General features: G+C 45.4%; 1 protein-coding gene across 1 annotated transcript in view; it reads left to right on the forward strand.

Annotated features, from left to right (window-relative positions):
• Positions 1-20,399, forward strand: part of PARG (poly(ADP-ribose) glycohydrolase) — a 115,872-nt gene that overhangs the window by 84,729 nt on the left and 10,744 nt on the right. Inside the window, exons 13-15 of the mRNA XM_056849875.1 lie at positions 6,162-6,309; positions 17,935-18,013; positions 19,880-19,988. Of these exons, the coding sequence (XP_056705853.1) occupies positions 6,162-6,309; positions 17,935-18,013; positions 19,880-19,988 (336 nt within the window). The remainder of the gene's footprint in view (positions 1-6,161; positions 6,310-17,934; positions 18,014-19,879; positions 19,989-20,399) is intronic.

The following is a 20,399-nucleotide window of genomic DNA, read 5'->3' on the forward strand; positions in this document are numbered from 1 at the left end:
GATCATGAATTAGTCTCCCCATTTCTTATTTTCATATTAAAAATGAAAAATGTCATTGGCGACCCCCTGTTTTATACCTTTTGGAATTAAAACAGCACAGGGTAAACTTGGGCCAGGAATTATTGCAAAGAAAGGGAAAACGAGTGTGATGTAGTGAGTGTCAGTCTAGGATGACTTGGGTTCAAATTCCCACTTGGCCTCACAGAGTGATCTTGGGCCAACCGTGCTCCAAACCTAACCTACCTCCCAGGATTGTTGTGAAAGTAAAATGATGGACAGGAGAGGGGCATGACATCGCCCTGAGTTTCTTGGAAGAAGGATGGAATAACAACATAGCAATGCATGAAGAGAGGGGAGGGCATATTCTGCAGAAGCTTCTTGTAGATTGGTACCACGCCCTGGGAACATGCTGGCTGTGTCTCTGGCTGGGTCCTGCAATTAATCACTCTCCAGCTGTGGTTCTTGGCATGCAGCCAGGCGTGTGGGCTGCGTCGTCTAGCTTGCAAATCCACTTTCAGCCACTTCCTGCATGTTTCCAGGGGTGTTGAGGACTTAGGGCCCGGAGGCTGATCCACTGCCCTGAGGTCAGGGGGTACCTCCGAGCTAGCAGGCTACTGTGTATCTGGAAGTGTCTGTACTTGTTCTTCAGACTGGGTGTCTGGAGTTGGCTGTGGTCTGCTTTCACAGGCCTCCTCCTCCTCAGAGTCCTCGCTGGCACTAAGCCCAGGCTGGGCCATGACAATTGGAGATAGTTTAAGAGGGTAGCCGTGTTGGTATGAAGTAGAACAGCTGGATTTGAGTCGAGCAGCACCTTAGAGACCAGCAAGATGTTTGGGGTATAAGTTTTCAGGAGACAAAGCTCCCTTTGGTAGATCTTTGACTCTTGAGAACTCATACCTCCAAAATTTCATTGGCCTCTAAGGTGCCACCAGACTCGGATCTAGCAGTTGTAGATCGGAGGCATTCACAATGAGTGTCTTTACAGCATGCTCTAGAATCTCCCAGAAGAGGAGAATATTAGTTGGTAGATACTGGGTAACTGCCCTGTTCTGCGGTGCCAGGGCTTGTTTGGGCATATTACCAGAGCATTGCAACTAACACATAAGTGGTTCATGTGAATTATGGGATCTAGCATGGTGTAGTGATTAAGAGCGGTGGTTTGGAGCAGTGGACTCTGATCGGGAGAACTGGGTTTGATTCCTCACTCCTCCACATGAGTGGTGGATGCTGATCTGGTGAACTGGATTTGCTTCCTCACTCCTGCACATGAAGCCAGGTGGGTGACCTTGGCCTAGTCAAGTCAAAGGTATTTATTATGGTCCATGACCAGCAAAAACCTTGGGATAGTCACACTCTCTCAGCCTCACCTACCTCACAGGGTGTATGCTGAGGGGAGAGGAGGGGAAGGTAAGCCGGTTTAATTCTTCCTTAAGAGGTAGAGAAAGTCGGCATATAAAAACCAACTCTTCTTCTTCTTCTTTTGTATCTCGTGCTAAATTAGGACTAAATAAGCGTACTAAAGACTGCATCTCCAGTACTTTGTGTTGTTGTGTAAAGGAAGTGTGTTGGCATGGGGAGGAGCAGAGCTCACTTCTTGACAGGAAGGCCCGAGTCAAAAATTAGCGGCATGCGCACGCAGACCTTACTGTGAGTGTGTTGTGGTTTTCATGATCTCGTTATTGCTTTCGTTACATTGCCTCTCCTACCATTTGCTGCCCGAGTTCACTGGCTTATTAACATCAATTGGATTAGTAAGGCTCTCAGGAAGGAGGCAGTGCCAGTCTGTGTACTGGGTCTCGATCCTGATTAGAATCCTTTGGCTTTGCTTTTGGCAGTGTGCTGCATGGACCATTAATGTATTTATAGTTGCTGACCAATGTATTAATCCTACTAGTGTGATGTCTAAAACACACGAAAGGAAGGTACTTAATTAGGGTACTGATGAAAGCCTTTGTAGTTGGTAGAGTAAGTCATTGTTCCCCATGCCCTGGTCTCTGAAACTGGTGTCGTTACAGTCAAATACAGAGAAGACCCCAATGGCCTAATTCATCCTGGCTACCCTTCAGACATGCTTGCTTGCTTGCTTTATTTGTTTGTTTGTTTATTTTTCGCATTTATAGCCCACCTTCATTCCCAGCAAGTTGGGCTCAGAGCAAGTCATAACAGTTATAACCACGAAACATAAATTATAACATACATTAAAACTACAATCTCCATACGATGCAATAAAGCAAGATGGCATGCATTAGTCGTGACTAGCAGCCACTAGAACACCTGGTCAGGTAGTTTAACCCCCCCCCCTTAAATGAAATTGGGGGGGAAGATGGGGAGGCCAGCAACCATGTCAGAGAAAAACTTTCCCTTGAAACATAAGGACACTTTCTAATGTTACTGATCTTTTCTCCTGAAACACCTTTGCTACACTTGAAGAAAGCCGGAAATGTATTAAAATCATGACGGGCTTTTAACCTCCAAAGAGCAGTATTAATTTGTCTCCCACGCCACTGAGAAACAAAGGCCCTGAAGGAGGCAGCAAAAATATTTTATAATGCACTTGTTGTGCTGTATAAAGTTGCATTGAACGCAGCACCTGAGAGCTGTGATTGTCAGTCCAGCTTGTGCTACTTGGCTTTCTGATCCTGCATAAGCAGAACAAATGCCTCTGCTTGGACAAACTCAGACTTAAATACAAAAGAACTCTCTCTCCTGAGAGTTGTCAAGCTACACTTTGACCACAAATGCATTTTTACTGGCGCTGTCCTTGCCTTCGAAACAATCCACTGACCGACTTTTTGTCTCTTATGGTGTAGAGCTTCCCCTGAATTTAAAGATGCTCTGCGAGTTCTAATTTGGCACTTTGTCCGGCTTCTGGATTTAGAAAAGATATCTCCCCCCCCCCCCGAAAAAAAATTCAAAGGATTGTAACAGTCCTTCTGGCAAAGGGGACTGTAGGCGGACTCTGTTCATAGAACAGAATATTATTGAGAACAGATAATTGGTACTGATTATGTATCTATCCCACATGCTGTTCAGTACAAAAAAACAAGTGTGTATTGTTTGTCATTGTCTGCTAACAATCCTCTTCCTTTGTGAAGAAAAACCTCTCTTCCCTTTCAGGTGTCTTCCATCATCCATTCACAGAAATCTCTGTAGACTGAAATGTGCCAAGTAGAATTCAATTACTGAACTAAACATGCCCTCGGGTAGGCAGTTGATGGCCAAGTATATTATACCAAGGAATATTTCATTAGAGCCATTCAAAACGTAGAGAGTCTGCGGTGATAAAGAGAGCCTGTCATATGTGACCGAACACTAATGCCTCATCAACTGTTGTGTGGTAGCCAATGGCACGGTTGCCATTTCATGTACAACTGGCAGGAAGCTGGAGCTAATTCTAGTGTCCTGGCTGAGGGAACCGTAAGCACAGTCAAGAACCATACATTTAAGTGAGCACCTGCTAGGATTTGATCGATGCATGTAAAATGTTTCCTGTGTTTCTGTGAGAAGTGTGTAAAGTAGCCCTTGGGTCCCATGTATGCTGTGACGTGAAGAGATTTATTAAATATTGGTGTGATAGACAGAACACCTGGCCAGGCAATTATAGCCAATTTAGGCCAGATTCATAATGGCTAGAAATGTGAAAGCCTGGAAAATGTCTGGGAAGGGGTTGTGGCTCAGTGGTAGAGCCTCTGCTTGGCATGCAGAAGGTCCCAGGTTCAATCCCCAGCATCTCCAGTTAAAGGGACTAGGTAAGTAGATGATGTGAAAGACCCCTGCCTGAGACCCTGGAGAGTCGCTGCCTGTCTGAGTAGATGACACTGACTTTGATGGACCGAGGGTCTGATTCAGTATAAGGCAGCTTCATGTGTTCATGTGACCTGAGAAAAACCGGGGGTGGGGAGAGACACAGAAAAATGGAAAATTTTGTGGAAATTTTTTGGGAGGCAAACCTTCAGCAAAATGAGTATAATGTTCCCGATGTTACTCACTCCAAATACTTTTAGAACAGAGGAATTTCATGTAAGAAATCTGGTGACTGGAGCTTTGAACAGGCAAGACAGATCTTTCCACAAACCTGAAAAACATCCTAGGTTTGCAGAAAAATCTAAAAATAAAATAAAATACAAGGAGGGTTAAAAAAAACCTCAAAATGATAAAAGGAGCATGTGTAGCCTTAAAAAATGGATTCCCTCAGTGGCTGTTGCTTGGCAACCACAGCATTCTAGGCTTCCTTTCTGTGAGTAAAAGGCAGGGGGAAGGGGCAGGGTCCTTACCAGAGCTGCTTCAGCCTTTGAGGGGGACTCATCAGGGCCGTGGAATGATTCTGGCAGCAACCGCTGGGTGACTTAATACCATCCGACTTGCATGACTCAACTAGGCCTGGCTGCTTCCTAATGTTCAACAGCAGCCATCTTGATTAAAGCCAGTGTGGTGTAGTGGTTCGAGCTTCATAGTAGGGTCTGGCAGAATCAGGTTCAAGTCCCCATCTTGATGTGGAAGCTCATTTGTTGATTTTGGACCTGTCACATACTTTCAGCATAACCTACCTCACAAAGTTGTGAGGATAAAAAGGAAGAGAGGAGAATAATGTAAGCTGCTTTGGTCCCCACTGGGGAGAAAGGTGAGATACAAATGAAGTAAAATAAATAATAAATATGGCTAAAGATGGAAGGCAGATAAAAGGCAGGTTGAGTGAATGGCGGAGGAGAGAATGAAGCAGGGAAAAGGAATAGGATATGGGGGGTTGTCAGGAGGAGGGAAAGGGGAAATAGTGTGACGAGGGGGATACAAGGAAAAGTGAGACCCCGCCCCACAAATCCTTGAGGGTTGCTTACCATGTAAGAGGGCTTGGTCTAGTGGCTGACACTACACAATTGAGCCACAGTTTTCCTAGGTAGAGGCTGCTGGGGGTGGGAAGAGGGAAAGCTGAAGACAGAAGATAAATGTAGCTTGGTTTTGGGGTGGGAAGGGGAGAAAGGAGCAGGAAAGAGGGAGAGGCTATGGGGGCTTTCAGGAAAGGGAAGGAGGAAATCATTGGGGAGGGGGGAAATGAGATGCCACACAACAGACTTTCAAGAATATTCTTTGTCCACAGTTAATATTATATACCTATAATTGTGTACAATTTAAGTAGGCAATGTTTATTATTGGAAAGTTTAACTCTATATCCAAATATGATAATCCTTAGTCGTCACATGGCGACAATATAAAGTATAATGAATAAACCCTTCGTTGTTACAACGTCTATGCTTTCTGTTTTCTATTTTTGTTTTTTCCTCCAATGCATGCATTTTTCATTTATAGAATCATAGAGTTGGAAGGGACCACCAGGGTCATCTAGTCCACCCCCCTGCACAATGCAGGAAACTCACAACTACCTCCCCCCCACACACACACAGTGACCAGAAGATGGCCAAGATGCCTTCCCTCTCATCATCTGCCTAAGGTCACAGAATCAGCATTGCTGACAGATGGCCATCTAGCCTCTGCCGCTGCGTCGTCCTCCCGGGCTCCTGTGATGCAAATGGCGCTGGCTCTTTCGCTTTCCCTTCCAAGCACCCCGTCGACACCGTTTCCAAGGCAGCGGGCGCACCTAGGTCGGGACGCGAGCCGGCAAGCCTTTTAGCTTCCCCTCTCCTTCAAGGGGAGCCGCGTCAATGTCAAGGGGGGGGCGAATTCCTCCCCCCGTCCGCTTTTTCTGCCCAGAGCGCAAGCCTCGCGCTGTCGCGGCATCAGCACCGGAAACGGAAGTCTAGACGGAAACTCTTTTGATTTAATTTCAACCCGTTGGTTCTTGTCCGACCCTCTGGGGCAACAGAAAACAACTCGGCACCATCCTCCATATGACAGCCCTTCAAGTACTTGAAGATGTTTATCATAATCCCTCTCAGTCTTCTCTTCAGGCTAAACCAGTGGTCGGCAAACCGCGGCTCGTGAGCCGCATGCGGCTCTTTGGCCCCTTGAGTGCACCCCTCCGCCTGCCTACTCCTCTTCTTCCTCCTCCTCCTCGGAGGCCGAGGCGCTGAGGAGGGGCGGACGGCAGGCCGGCCGGGGAGGGAAGGAAGGAAGGAGTCCAGGTGGCGGCGAGGAGGAGCAGGAGGCCGAGAGGCGAGCATGGGAGGCCGAATTCTGAATAACCTAGTAAACTCTGTTTCTGCCAGGTTGATTTCGCCAACCGTTTTGTTGGAGGCGGCGTCACCGGCGCAGGACTGGTGCAAGAAGAGATCCGTTTCTTAATCAATCCAGAACTGATTGTGTCTCGTCTCATTACAGAAGTCCTGGATCACAATGAATGTTTAATTATCACAGGTTAGTTGTGTGTTTTTTAATTCAGTCTGTAGCATAAGAAGTTTTCATATACTTCGTATATACCTTACTCTAGGTTCACAATATTTATCAAGGCAGCAGTCCTACATATGTATTTGTTGGAATGAATATAAGAAGGAGAAGAGTTGGTTTTTATATGCCGACTTTCTCTACCACTTAAGGGAGACTCAAACTGGCTTACAATCACCTTCCCTTCCCCTCCCCACAACAGACACCCTGTGAGGTAGGTGGGGCTGAGAGTGACTAGCCCAAGGTCACCCAGCTGGCCTCGTGTAGGAGTGAGGAAACCAACCCGGTCCACCAGATTAGCGTCCGCCACTCCAAACCACCGCTCTTAACCACTATACCACGCTGACTCTCATAATTCTATAGCTCCATATAGGAACTTTGGAGAACAGGCCAGCCTGTGGGAAGAGAACAGTATAAGCATGCAGCTAAATTTAAATTATATTACTATGATGCATGGCAGTCTTTTTAATTAAAAAAAACAGGAACAAAAACCAGGTCTCCAGTCCAAGATAGGAAAACTATACAACTCTTAAGCTGAGTTGTCTGGGAGCTGTTCTGAACTTTACAGAGCACAAAAAGAACAAGGTACCAATATTGCAGTTCTTCTGCAGGTCAGCTCTGGTTAGCTGTATTAGACTTGAAAATATTAAGTGGTGGTTGAAACTGCCGTCAAGTCACAGACGACTCATGGCAACCCCACGGGGTTTCCAAGACAAGATACTAAAAGAGGGGGGTTTCTCATTGCTTGCCTCTGCGTAGCAACCCTGGACCTCCTTGGTGGTCTTCCATCCAAGTACTTACCAGGGCCGACCCTGCTTTGCTTCCAAGATCTGACCAGATTGGGCCAACCTGGACCCTACAGGTCAGTGGGGGAAATTAAGTAGAAACCTGAAAATCAGGTGTCTACTCAATAAAAGCAGGGAAAGTAAAATTATTAGGCATCTAAGGATGTCAGTTGCCCTACGGCTGTCGATTTTCACGCTGGTTTAAACGTGAGTTTTTTGGTGGGCTATACTTACAGGATCTTAAAAAGTGGTGACTGAGTCTGTGTGTAAGAGAGAATATTGAACAGCAGCTCATAAGGAGGGTTGTATCGCTATTTAGAGTGTCGAATTGCCCTTTGAAATTTTTTCTTCAACCATGGCAGTCAGTAACTCCAGAAAGGTGTAAGCCACACTGGGCCGTATGAGTGGCTTGTGGAAGGTTGAAACTCAGCTGGTTGCCATGTGCTCTGCTGAGATTCTGAAAAAGAATAGAAGAGAGGGAGAGCTCATAATCTGTTGGAGGTGGGGACAGAGCCGAATGGGGCTTTATGGCTTCTGAGTCATTCTCCTCCCAAAGTGGATTCCTTTGTTTCGGGGGGGGGGGCTTTCCAACAAATAAGGGTGGCATTTTTGCTGAGCTTTCTTCCCCACCACCACCCAGTGCACTTTACTTTGTTACTGTGCTTTCTAATTAATCTGTGTGATGGGGTGTTCTGCTCCCTTAATGGAAACGGCCATTTCATCATCCTAATTTGATCCTTGGCGCTCTTCCATCACCCTGCTTAGGCGGGCCTCTCCTGTGTGCAACTCCCTGTCTGATAAATGACATTCTTCCGATGATGCATTTTGACTCAGTGGCCTAATGGATGTAATTTGTGCTGCCGAAATTTGCAGGAGAGACGGAGAAATTGGAAAGGAATTAGATTTGTTGCCATTGTCCAGCATCTGCTTAAGATCATTAACGGTAACAAATATGAATCTAGGCATGCAAAAAAAGCACGGGCAGAGGGGGTTTTTTCCAGCTTACCAAGATGTCGGAAGGAATGCTGGGGATTGCAGGGTTAAGCTGTCTGTCTTTGTGTTGATATTGCCCTCTGATATATTATTTGTATGTGTTGTATATATTCACTTCATTTATGTCCCACCTGTCTCCTCAATGGGGACCCAAGGTGGCTTGTGTTGTCCTCCTCACCTCCGTTTTTATAGGAACTGAATTGATCATGCATCTTGGGGCTGCAGTTAATTTTATTTTAGGTTTGTGAAATGATCTGTATATTTATATTGATCTTAAATTGCAGTCAGATTTACATGTCTCACTTTCTCTGCAATATTCTCAGACTGTTATCTCCCAAATGAAAAAGAAACTTAAAGAAACCTAAATGAGCCCCGTGGTGCAGAGTGGTAAGCTGCAGTACTGCAGTCCAAGCTCTGCTCACGACCAGAGTTCGATCCCAACGGAAGTTGGTTTCAGGTAGTCGGCTCAAGGTTGATCCAACCTTCCATCCTTCCGAGGTCGGTAAAATGAGCTTGCTGGGGGTAAAGGGAAGATGACTGGGGAAGGCACTGGCAAACCACCCCGTAAACAAAGTCTGCCTCGTTAACGTCGGGATGTGACATCACCCCATGGGTCAGGAATGACCCGGTGCTTGCACAGGGGACCTTTACCTTTAAAGAAACCTAAACTGTGTACTGTGCTCTCCATTCCATCTCCTAATCCTGTAGCATTCTTCCATCACATTTTTTAAATTGTCCCAGTGGCCATTTAGGTCTGTCTGTCTGCCTGTCTCTCTCTCTCTTTCTCTTATACCCAGCCTTTGTCCTTAATGGGGACCCAAAGCAACTTACATTGTTCTCCTCCATTTATCCTCACAACAACCCTGTGTGGTAGGTTATGCTGAGAGAGTGCGACTGGCCCAAGGTCACCCAGTGAGCTTCCATGGAGGAGTGGGGATTTGAACCTGAGTCTCCCAGATCCTGCCTTTTTTACCTTACAATATTCTGGAAAGTTTCGTGTACCTTCACAGTATTTGCACGTGTTCTGTTACTCTGCACGTAACCCCAGGTTGGTTTGGCAGGGAAGAGAGAGAGACGCGACAGTTCATATTCAGCCTCAGCAGGAATATCCCATTTTGTTTATCACTAGCATCAAAGATAGAATTATTTTCCCTTGCATATAAATATGTGCTTGATATTATGAATGGATTAATGGAATTCATTTACCAAAAACCTTAAACATATTGCATTAATATACAGCCTTATGCTACATAATTAAAAACTTATCCTTATTTCATGATGAATAACCTTTGGGACTATAATGTATCTTAAATAGAAAACTATGTTTAGATAGTCTTTTCCTCAAAAAGCATTTTATTTTTTAAAATCTGATTTAAAATTTTAAAATCCGATTGTTTTGATTTTTTTTAAAGCATTGTTTTTTATCCACCCTGTTTGATGGTAACTAAATCTGTTGCATTAAAGAAATATTTGTATTAAGATTAATGAAGCCCCAGAGACTTCAGCATATGGCAGGCAGAATCTCTCTCCTCCTGTGTATCTTCCCAAGTGGACGATATCTGTGTATGCCATTTGCTTGCCTCTGTTCTTTCCCCATTTATTGAAGAAGAAGAAGAAGAGTTGGTTTTTATACCCCAATTTTCTCTACCTTTTAAAGGAGACTAAAACCAGTTTACAGTTGCCTTCCCTTCCTGTTCCTAGACACCCAGGGCCGTAACTGGGGGGGGGGGGCACTGCCACCCTGTGGCATGCAGAGAGGGTGGCGGAACTGGAGCCAGCATGGTGTAGTGGTTAAGAATGGTGGTTAGGAGCAGTGGACACTAATCTGGAGAACAGGGTTAGATTCCCACATGAGCGGTGGAGGCTATGCCTATTATTTTGGATGCGGTGGAACACAGGCAGGATGGTGCTGCTGCAGTCGTCTTGTTTGTGGCTTCCTAGAGGCACCTGGTTGGCCACTGTGTGAACAGACTGCTGGACTTGATGGGCCTTGGTCTGATCCAGCAGGGCCTTTCTTATGTTCTTATATTCTTAATCTGGTGAACTGGATTTGTTTCCCCACTCCTACACATGAAGCCAGCTGGGTGACCTTGGAATAGTCACAGCTCTTAGAGCTCTCTCAGCCCCACCTACCTCACAGGGGCCATGGCTCAGTGGCAGAGCGTCTGCTTGGCATGCAGGTCCTAGGTTCAATCCCTGGCATCTCCAGTTAAAGGGACTAGGCAAGTAGGTGATGCGAAAGATCTCTTCATGGGACCCTGGAGAGCCGCTGCCAGTCTGAGAAGACAATGCTGACTTTGATGGACCAAGGGTCTGATTCAGTATAAGGCAGCTTCATGTGTGTTCAGGATGTCTGTTGTGGGGAGGGGAAGGTGATTGTAAGCCGGTTTGATACTTCCTTAAGTGGTAGAGAAAGTCAGCATATAAATACCAACTCTTTTTCTTCTTCTCTCCTACCCAGCACAGAGGCGTCTACAGGAAGAAGAATTTAAAAAAACCCTGAAAAGAAAGAAACAGCAGCCTTCACAAGGCACAGGGAGATATTTTCCAGGCATCTGCCTGAAGGAAGTATTCCCTGCTCAAGGCTGAAGGTGTCCATAGAGAGGCTATCTCTAAAGAAAGCCGTCAGAAGGGTCCTCTTTTCTTTATTAAACCAGACATTTTCCTCAAGACCTTTTGCAAAATGCAAGCTTGTACATGCTAATGTATGTGCTAAAAAAATCCACCCTGTTTCTTTCTTTTTAAAAAAGATTTTGTTTTTTATAGATATATAAAAATGGAATATAAAAAAGAAGAAGAGTTAGTTCTCGGCTCAGAGGGACAAAGGGCATCTTCAAGATGGGTGTTTCCTTTTCCTCTTACCTCGGGAGGCAGGATTAAATATTTAAATTTCTCCTGGCTTCTGAGGGTTAACACACCCTATAGCCAGTTCTATTTCCTGCCTTGATCGGGAGAGCAGCCTTTCGCATCTCTCAGCTATATAGAAATAGAAAACCTCAAGCCTTACTTCCTATCAAAAGGTCTCCGATTCATTTACCCTGTTCCGGAGCAGCTGTACACAGACGCTTGCACGACCGGGTGGGGGGGGCAACCTTCCACAAACACATAGCCCAGGGCATCTGGCCCCCCAGGAACAAAAATTACACATAAACGCTCTAGAGATCAGAGTGATATCCAGAGCTCTACAGAGCTTCAGACAACAAGTTCAAGAGAAAGACATATTAATCAGGATAGACAATGTGGCCGCAAAGGCACATTTAAACAAGCAGGGGGGATCCAGATCGTCAACACTTCACAAGGAAGCACTATAGATACTACAGTGGGCAGAGTCCAATCTAGCATCACTCTCTGCAGAACACATACAGGGAATCACCGATGTGCAGGCAGATTGGCTCAGCAGGGAGACGATCAACGAGACGGAATGGTCTCTCCATCCAGACATATTCCACTACATCACACAGAGATTTGGAACACCAATAGTAGACCTATTTGCCACCAATACGAACCACCAACTACCACGCTACTATTCCAGGTACACACAAGTGGGGGTGGAACAGACGGACGCATTGACGGCACCCTGGCCCAAAGGCATGTTATACGCCTTCCCACCCCTTCCACTCATTCCAAGAGTGCTAAGGAGGATACGAACATTGAAGGCACACGTCTTATTCATAGCCCCGTATTGATCCAGACGCCCATAGTTCCCCACCTTAATACAGATGTCGAACAATAACCTCTGGAGACTCCCAGACAGACAGGACCAGCTGATACAGGGCCCAGTTTGCCATCCCGACCCAGGATGGTACAAAATGACCGTATGGGTATTGAAAGGGGGAGATTGTACAGATTAGGATATAGTGAGGACATAGTTAACACTATTCAGGCTGCACGCAGACCTTCAACACAGAGAATTTATAATTCAACCTGGAAGGCATTCGCTAGATGGTGCAGACGCAAGAATGTCAATCCACTTAATCCTCGAACACTGGGCATTCTGTCCTTTCTATAGGAGGGTCACAAAATCGGCTTAGCTACCTCCACACTAAGAAGGCAGCTAGCATCAATAGCCACTATCGTTCCACGAGTGCCAGGATATAGAGTAACCAAACATCCTCACATAAAGTCATTCCTTAGAGGTAGTCTTATCACTCCACCTGTAAGGCACAGGTTCCCCACCTGGAGCTTTCGATAGACAGGCTCCCATTGAGGAAATTTGCAAAGCGGCCACATGGTCGTCGGTGTCTACTTTTGTAAGACACTACAAATTAAACCTTTACTCGTCCGCAGATGCCGCATTCGGCAGACGAGTATTACAAAGCATATTACAGGACGTCTAACCCTCCCTGGGCGGGGACTGTTCTTATATGTCCCATCTTGAAGATGCCCTTTGTCCCTCTGAGCCTTGGCTACTTACTGTGAAGGCTTCTTCTGCTCAGAGGGACGAAGGGCATCTTGCCCTCCCAGACGTCCAGCACAAGTTATATCCTAGTTACAGTTCAGGTTGCAACTTAAAAATTAGGTTTGTAGTTCATTAATGGTTAGTTCTTATCTAATTTCTTGTTTTCTTCTACTAAGTGACCAGAAGACTAATGGTCACAGTAGACTGATAAGTTAACCTACTCTCAATTATAAGCTTGGAAAGTTTTTCACTGGCTATAGGGGGCGTTTACCCTCAGAAGCCAGGAGAAATTTAAATATTTAATCCTGCCTCCCGAGCTAAGAGGAAAAGGAAACACCCATCTTGAAGATGCCCTTCGTCCCTCTGAGCAGAAGAAGCCTTCACGGTAAGTAGCCAAGGCTCTTTCTTTTACATCATTTTTTCTGTACCTTTAAGGAGTCCCAAAGCGGCTTACAATCACCTTCCCTTCCCCTTCCCACAACCGACACCTTGTGAGGTAGGTGAGGCTGAGAGTGTTCGGAGAGAACTGTGACTGGCCCAAGGTCACCCAGTAGGCTTCATGTGGAGGAGTGGGGAATCAAACCTGGTTCTCCAGATTAGACCTCTTGACCACTACACCACTCTGGCTCTCTGAATGCAAAAGAAAAGAAGAATTAAAAGGTCATATCATGACAGCAGTTACAATTGCATCAGTTACATCAGATTAAAAAAGTAAGAATATAACAGGCAATGATATTATATGCAATGCACAATAAAAAACAATAGCAGATAAGAGCAGCGTATAATAGAATAATGATCAGTATTAAGCAGTGATCATCCTAATAAGCTTAACGTTAATCTTAACATACTTTGTATAATACTTGATAAACACAACATTGAAGCAGTGTTATAAAGTGAATTACAAAATATAATAGATAAAACTACTTGCAATAATAGTAATCATTATGTTTCTAAATCTGTTTCCTAAATAATAAAAATTAAGTTTTGCTTCCTTTTTGGCACGTTTTAATACAATATGTCACAACTATTTTTTTGTGTTTCATATATATGGGATTAGTTTATCATGTTCAATATTCAGTGTACTACTCACCACTGTTACATCACTATACCGGCTTTACAAGTTGAATCTCTCCCCATTTGGAAAAATGTCACTAGCCGGCCTAGTATTGTGGCTAAAAGTGTGGCACGGCCTGTTTCCGCCCCATTTTCCCTCCCTCAGTTGTTAGCTGTCTTCATAATAAACCATGGAATTTTTTTAGAGCTCAGGTTGTTGCCTGAACCTGGTTAGTCCATCAGATGTACACAGCAGACCACAGTTAGGGTGGTAAACTGTGCTTAGAATCAAAGAGTCAGAAGGGGTCATCTAGTCTAACCCCGTGCTCAATGCAGGATCAGCCTAGAGCATCCCAGACAAGTGTTCATCCAGGCTCTGCTTAAAGACTGCCAGTGAGGGGGAGCCTCACCACCTCCCTAGGTAGCCCATTACACTGCTGGGCTGCTGTCTCTGTAACATTTTTTTCCTAATGTCCAGCTGGTACCTTCCCGCCTGTAATTTATACCCATTATAGGAACATAAGAAAAGCCATGCTGGATCTGACCAAGACCCATCAAGTCCTCAGTGTTTTTGTTTGTTTGTTTTAGATTTCAGACTTGGCCACACTGAAAATTAGATATATTGAGGAATAATGGTAATGACAATAAATGTAACCCATAACATAAAACAGGAGTCCAGTGGCACCTTAAAATCTAACAAGTTTTTGTAACATGGGAATGTTTTTATTTAACAAAATAGCGGGGGGGGGACGACTGAGTGTGGCATTGGAGGGGGGGCAAGGCCTTAGTGACAGAGCATCTGCTTTGTGTGCAAAAGATCCCAGGTTCAATCCGTGGTGTCTCCAGTTGAAAGGATCAGGTAATAGATGATGAGAAAGACTTTGACACGGAGAGCCGGTGGCAGAGTAGACCATGCAGACCTTGATAGACCAGTGGAGCTGACATAGGCATTGTCAGGTATTTGTGTGTGTTCACAGGCATGTGACCCAGAATGGGGTGGTATATATGTCACGTCGTGTATAACAGGGTGCCTTTGATTAGCCTTCCAACCTGTGGTTTAGAAATTGGGCCTTGGTTCTTAAAGCGAGAGGGAAACTTGCTTTCTTTTCTGCTGATTATTCTGAGCTCATCACGGAGCTTCAGGGCCCCGAGACAGCGAACCTTTTCTAGCCTTCGATACCCGTCAAGCATGACAGCCTCCTCCTGCTTCAACGAGGCAGCCGGCAAATTATCATAAATGCTAACCCAAGCATTTTGCTCGTCTTTCCCCCTCCCACAACCTCCCCATGCCAGAATTTTGCAACGCTTGTTTTATTCGCTTTGGATCTTAAAGCGCCTTCCGCGTTCATTAAGGTCCTTTGGCCTTTTGATATATGCTCAGAGAGGGACGTTTGTGTTTTTTTGGAGGTGATAGAAGAAAATGTTCACTAATGGGTTGATTTAGTAGCCAGCTGGGCTGTTGGTTCACTCCTCAGACCCAGTTCATAATTTCAGAATTCTCCCACTGGGGAGGAAATCTCTTACAAATCAGGCATTCCATGTGGTTGTCTGATTTCTCAGGGAGCCTGCTTCCGCAGTGTCTTCCTCCCTGTCTCCTTTTTTGAGGGGGGTGGGGGTGGAGAAATTGCAGAGTCATTGATGTGTAGGGTTTCCAGCTTCCAAATGGCACCTGGATATCTCTTGCTATTGCAGTTGATGACCAAGATCAGTTCCCCTGGAGAAAATGGCTGCTGTGGAGGGTGGCCCCTAATGTGTAGGGTTTTCAACATACAGATACACCTGGATATCTCCTGCTATTACAGTTGATTTCCAGATGACCAGGATCAGTTGCCCTAGAGAAAATGGCTGCATTGGAGGGTGGACTCTATGGCATTATACCCTGCTTGAGGTCCTTCCCCTCCCCAGGTTCAACCCCCAAAATCTCCAGGTATTTCCCAACCCAGAGCTGGCAACCCTATTGTTGTGGAGTGTTTGGCGCATACATGTTTGGCGCATACATAGTGCTCTGTGTCATGGATTTTTGAATTACAAATCATAGGCCAGGGCGGCATCTGAGATAAAAACATAATTCAAGCCTGCTGCATCAGACCAGTATTCTATCTAGTCCAGTATACGAGAGCCAGTGTGGTGCAGTGGTTAAGAGCGGTGGACTCTAATCTGGAGAACCAGGTTCGATTCCCCACTCCTCCACATGAAGCCTTCTGGGTGACCTTGGGCTAGTCACAGTTCTCTTAGAGCTCCTTCAGTACCACCTACTTCACAAGGTGCCTGTTGTGGGGAAGGGAAGGCGATTGTGAGCCGCTTTGGGACTCCTTGCGGTAGAGAAAAGCAGGGTATAAAAACCAATTCTTATTCTTTTTACACAGCAGCCAACTGGTTGTCCTGGATGGCCAAATAAACCAGGCAGAGATGCAGCATGAATTTAAGCATGGGCAATAATTTGCACCCCAAACTCTATTTGTTTAGCTGTGGGTTCTGTTTCTGTTTAAATTCTTGTCCTCAGATGAATTAAAAAAAACCTGAACTACCTTGAAATACCGTGGTATGTGGATGCAGAAACTACAAGGTGTAAAAAAAATAATAAACCAAGGAAAAAACTTCATGAATTAGCAACTTCTCTTTGATTACAAAACTGCTTAAGAATCTGTTTTATTTATAACTTGTGTCTTTACTTGAGTGTTAGAAACTTTTTTTTTTTTTTAATTAAAGCCTGAATTAAAAATTGTTTAAAAGTTCAGCCTTGGAGACTTCATATTTCCTACTCCTGAGTCATACTGTGCTCATTGTCAGACTCTTGCTCACTTCTTATTTTTATTTTTTTGTCAAGTCGCAGCTGACTTATGGCGACCTTGTAGGGTTTCCAAGGCAAGAGACATTCAGACGTGGTTTGCCGTTGCCTGCCTCTGGACTTCCTTGGTGGTCTCCCATCCATATACTGACCAGGGCTGACCATGCTTAGCTTCCAAGATCTGACAAGATTTGGCTAGCCTGGCCCACCCAGGTCAGGGATTTGCCCACCTTTTTTGGGGAGGGGCCTGAAGTCACAGCTGCCTTAAGGTGACTCTGTCGGGTTTTTGAGGCAAGAGGCATTCAGAGGTGGTTTGCCATTGCCTGCCTCTGCGTCCTGCCCTGGTATTCCTTGGAAGTCTCCCATCCAAATACTTGCCAGGGTCTAGGCTGAGAGTGTGTGCCTGGCCCAAGGTCACCCAGTACGTTTCCATGGCAGAGTAGGGATTCGAACCTGGGTTTCCCAGATCCTAGTCCGACACCTTAACCACCACACCACGCTGGCTCTCTTTTTGCTCATGTACACTCCCAATAAAATATTATTTTAGTTCCAACAAAATTATATTTTGCAGCTTCTGATTGTTTTCCCACTAATGTTGGAAACATGAGAGAATGTTTTACCCATATTCCAGTCAAGGTAAGAACATTACAGATGAGGAGGGTTTATGTACAGCGTCAAACATGGTTTGCCACTACGTGAACAAGCCCTGTGCCCACCGGCTTCCTCTCTCCCCTTGCAAGCTGGGAGTTGATTAGTGACTAGAGTTTGCAGTTACATCCCAGCCAGCAAACTATGCTTTGCACTTCTCCTCCAAACTGAAATGAAAAACTGTGGGTTGGATCTCACAGAGCATTTTTTCAGACAGAAAGATTTCCATCAATGGAGTCCAAAGAAGCTGCCCAAAATGCCTCCACACCATTCCTGTCCCCCAAGGGCAACGCTTCACGAGGCATTTGAAGAGAGAGGAGGCTAGAAAGTTGCACTCTGTGAGATCCAAGCCCATAGCTTGGTTGTGGTTGGGAAAGGAAGCACAAACCACGGTTTTGAGTGTGGATGTAATGGCCAAGTGTGGGTTTGCACTAGAGGGAAGTCCATTAATGGGACAGAGAGAAGACAAAACCTGTTCACATGGTTCCATATTGCCTCTGAACTATCCCATAGATCATCTGATGATGAAAATGCATTGTGACCAGTGTTCTGAACTGTAGAGAGATTGAGATTGGGACCCATTTTTATGCTTTTCCTATATTTAATATGTTTTAGAAGTGCTATGTTATACGTATATTGTGACGGTGATGATTGGCGTAATACAATTTGACTTTTTAATTACATGGGGTTGGTGCACCTTTCTTGGCGAGAGTTCTTTTGCACAGATGTCTTTGATCATATGTAGGAGGCTCTTCTGGATCCCACCTGCATTATTTTTACTCACTTGGATGACCGTCTCTTCCCCCTGCCTTGTAATGTGAGCACTAATGAAGGCTGTAGAAGAAGGAGGCCTCTCTCCAAAGCGAAAAGAACATAAGTCAGCACCATATTTACCTTCAGCTGACGTATTATGACAACTTTATTTATTTCAGGTTCAGAGCAATACAGTGAATATACTGGATATGCTGAAACATACCGGTGGGCCAGGAGTCGTGAAGATGAAACGCCAAGGTAAAGTTCTTGCAAATGGGGTTGCCATTGATGTTTTCGTCCCTGAAACTTGATACTGGGTCCTCAAAGTTGTCCATCAGTGCACGCTACTTTCAAAGCATGGAGATTTACTTCAGCGTAATGCAAGTGGGGCCCCATGAGACTTGTGGGGGGTGGAAGTCCTGTCCTCCCCCTGCCCCGCTTGTTCACTGGGCCAGACACCTACAGGCCAGCCCACCGGCCTGCAGCGATGCTGCCTCTGCTTGCCTAGCTTATGTGGCTGGGGTGGGGGAGGCTGCGTCTGCTCCTTCCTCCTCCCTTTTCTTCCTGCCAGCCACAGTGGCTGGTTTGTACTGTTTATAGGGGGTGTTAAGCAAACCTCTAAACGGCAGGCGAGACCTTGCCAACCTAGTGTTGCGCGATCAGTCTTTTTTTCCCCATGGGTTAATTTTATTTTGGTTTTTATTTTTATTTTTCTGTGCAGATCTGGGGGCTGACCCAGGTTTACGTAACCATCTTCTCAGGTTTGCACCTGGCCCAAGCGTGTAGGTTTTTCAGTCCTCACGCTGAGAGTCCCAGCTCTGCATTTGACATGTGCATCAGAAAATTCTGTTATTGTTTTTTCTTTTCACACTTTGAGGCTTCCAGTTTAGAGAACAATTTGAAGTGCTTGTTTGGTAGAGCGCAAGCCACTTTTCTGCCTTCAGAAAGTCACATGAAGCTTCCTTATACTGAATCAGACCCTTGGTCCATCAAAGTCAATATTGTCTGCTCAGACCAGCAGCGGCTGTACAGGGTCTCAGGCGGAGGTCTTTCACATCACCTACTTGCTTAGTCCCTTTAACTGGAGATGCCGGGGATCAAACCTGGGACCTTCTGCATGCCAAGCAGATGCTCTACCACTGAGCCTCAGCCCCTCTCCAAGTCATGATAATGTTATTGACCCATGCCTAGACAGGCAGGGACACTTTTATATATGGCCTATCTCTGAGGTAAGGAGTACAGGTGAAGCAAGTATCTGAAGTAGGCACCGTGGTAACTAACTGCTTCCACCCGTACAAACCTGCCTTAGGCTTGACATTGAAAGGCAGTGTCCAGTTTTGAGAGCATGCATTATCAGAAGTAAGGTTAGCAGAACCAGGCATGCCATTTGCCCACTTCTGGGAGGCATTCTTCCCCCAGCTGGGCCCTCTCACCTGCCCTTGCCTCTAGGCTGGTGGGACGACAGTGGGGGCAAAACTGCTGTTGCGCAACACGCTGATGTCACATCCAGGTTAAACCCCAGACATGATGCCAATACTATGGTAATATGCTGGGGCTTTGCCTGGATATGATGTCAGCGTGATGTCACCTCCGCCCCGTGCCCCACCTCTGAAGCTCCAGGGGGTGCCAAGCAGTGGCATGGCATCCCTAGCAGACGCACAGGATAAGGCCTTCTTGACAATTTCCTATCAGACCACCTACTGGATATGATTTCAGTAAGAAAGTTTAAGAGAAAGTGATTGTTCTCGAAGCATTTAAACTGTGCCCACATTATTAGAGAAGTGTATTTTTTTTGGGTTTCCCAAGACTCTTAATGATTATATCATACCTTGTCCATTGCTTGACATTTGGGCTCCCACATTCACACTGTATTACAAATGTTATTTGTAAATCTGTGAGAGACATCATGTCTGCCCCCCTGACCCAGTTCACCCATGATGTATTGCAGCGTTGCCTTTCCCTGACATTATTTCTGCCCGTCTCGCTGTTGCCAAAGCCCTTGAGAGAGGAACTCATTTTCGAGCTTGTTTTATGTGAGCAATATTATCACAGTTAATTTTGCTGTCCTCCTCTCTCTCTCTCTCTGTCTCTCTTTCCCTCCCCTCCCCCTCGTTCTCACTGTAGGGATGAATGGCAGAGGCGCTGCACAGAAATTGTGGCCATCGATGCATTTCATTTCAGACGTTTCCTCGATCAGTTTGCTCCCGAGAAAATTAGAAGAGAGCTCAACAAGGCCAGTAGCCCCTTAATCCGTCCTGCAGCCTAAAAGCCGATCACTCATTTGCCGCCGTTTCATTAACGTTTGAGAGGTGCTGCCCAATAATTTTTGCAGTGTCAACAGCTCCTTGAAGGGAGACTTCCTCGCTTAATTGCTGTGTCAGTTCACACAAGGTGTTATTCATATTTTGCAGTGGTTAAGATTAAAATCAAAGCTTGCCAGTTTAAATCTAGTTGGTAAGTGGGTCCCTCCTGAAATGCCCCCTTTCATTTAGAAAAAATGAACCTGGTGTGTGTGTGTGAAACAGAATCCAAATATCCACCAGACTGGTTGCAATTTTTATAGACTGGTGCTTTCTGCTCTTTGTTGTTGAGATATGCTTTGTTGTTTTAAAAATTAACCCTGTCTGGGATGATTAAAGCATGC

The sequence above is a fragment of the Euleptes europaea genome, chromosome 5 (assembly GCF_029931775.1).
Source record: "Euleptes europaea isolate rEulEur1 chromosome 5, rEulEur1.hap1, whole genome shotgun sequence".
Lineage (NCBI taxonomy): Eukaryota > Metazoa > Chordata > Lepidosauria > Squamata > Sphaerodactylidae > Euleptes > Euleptes europaea.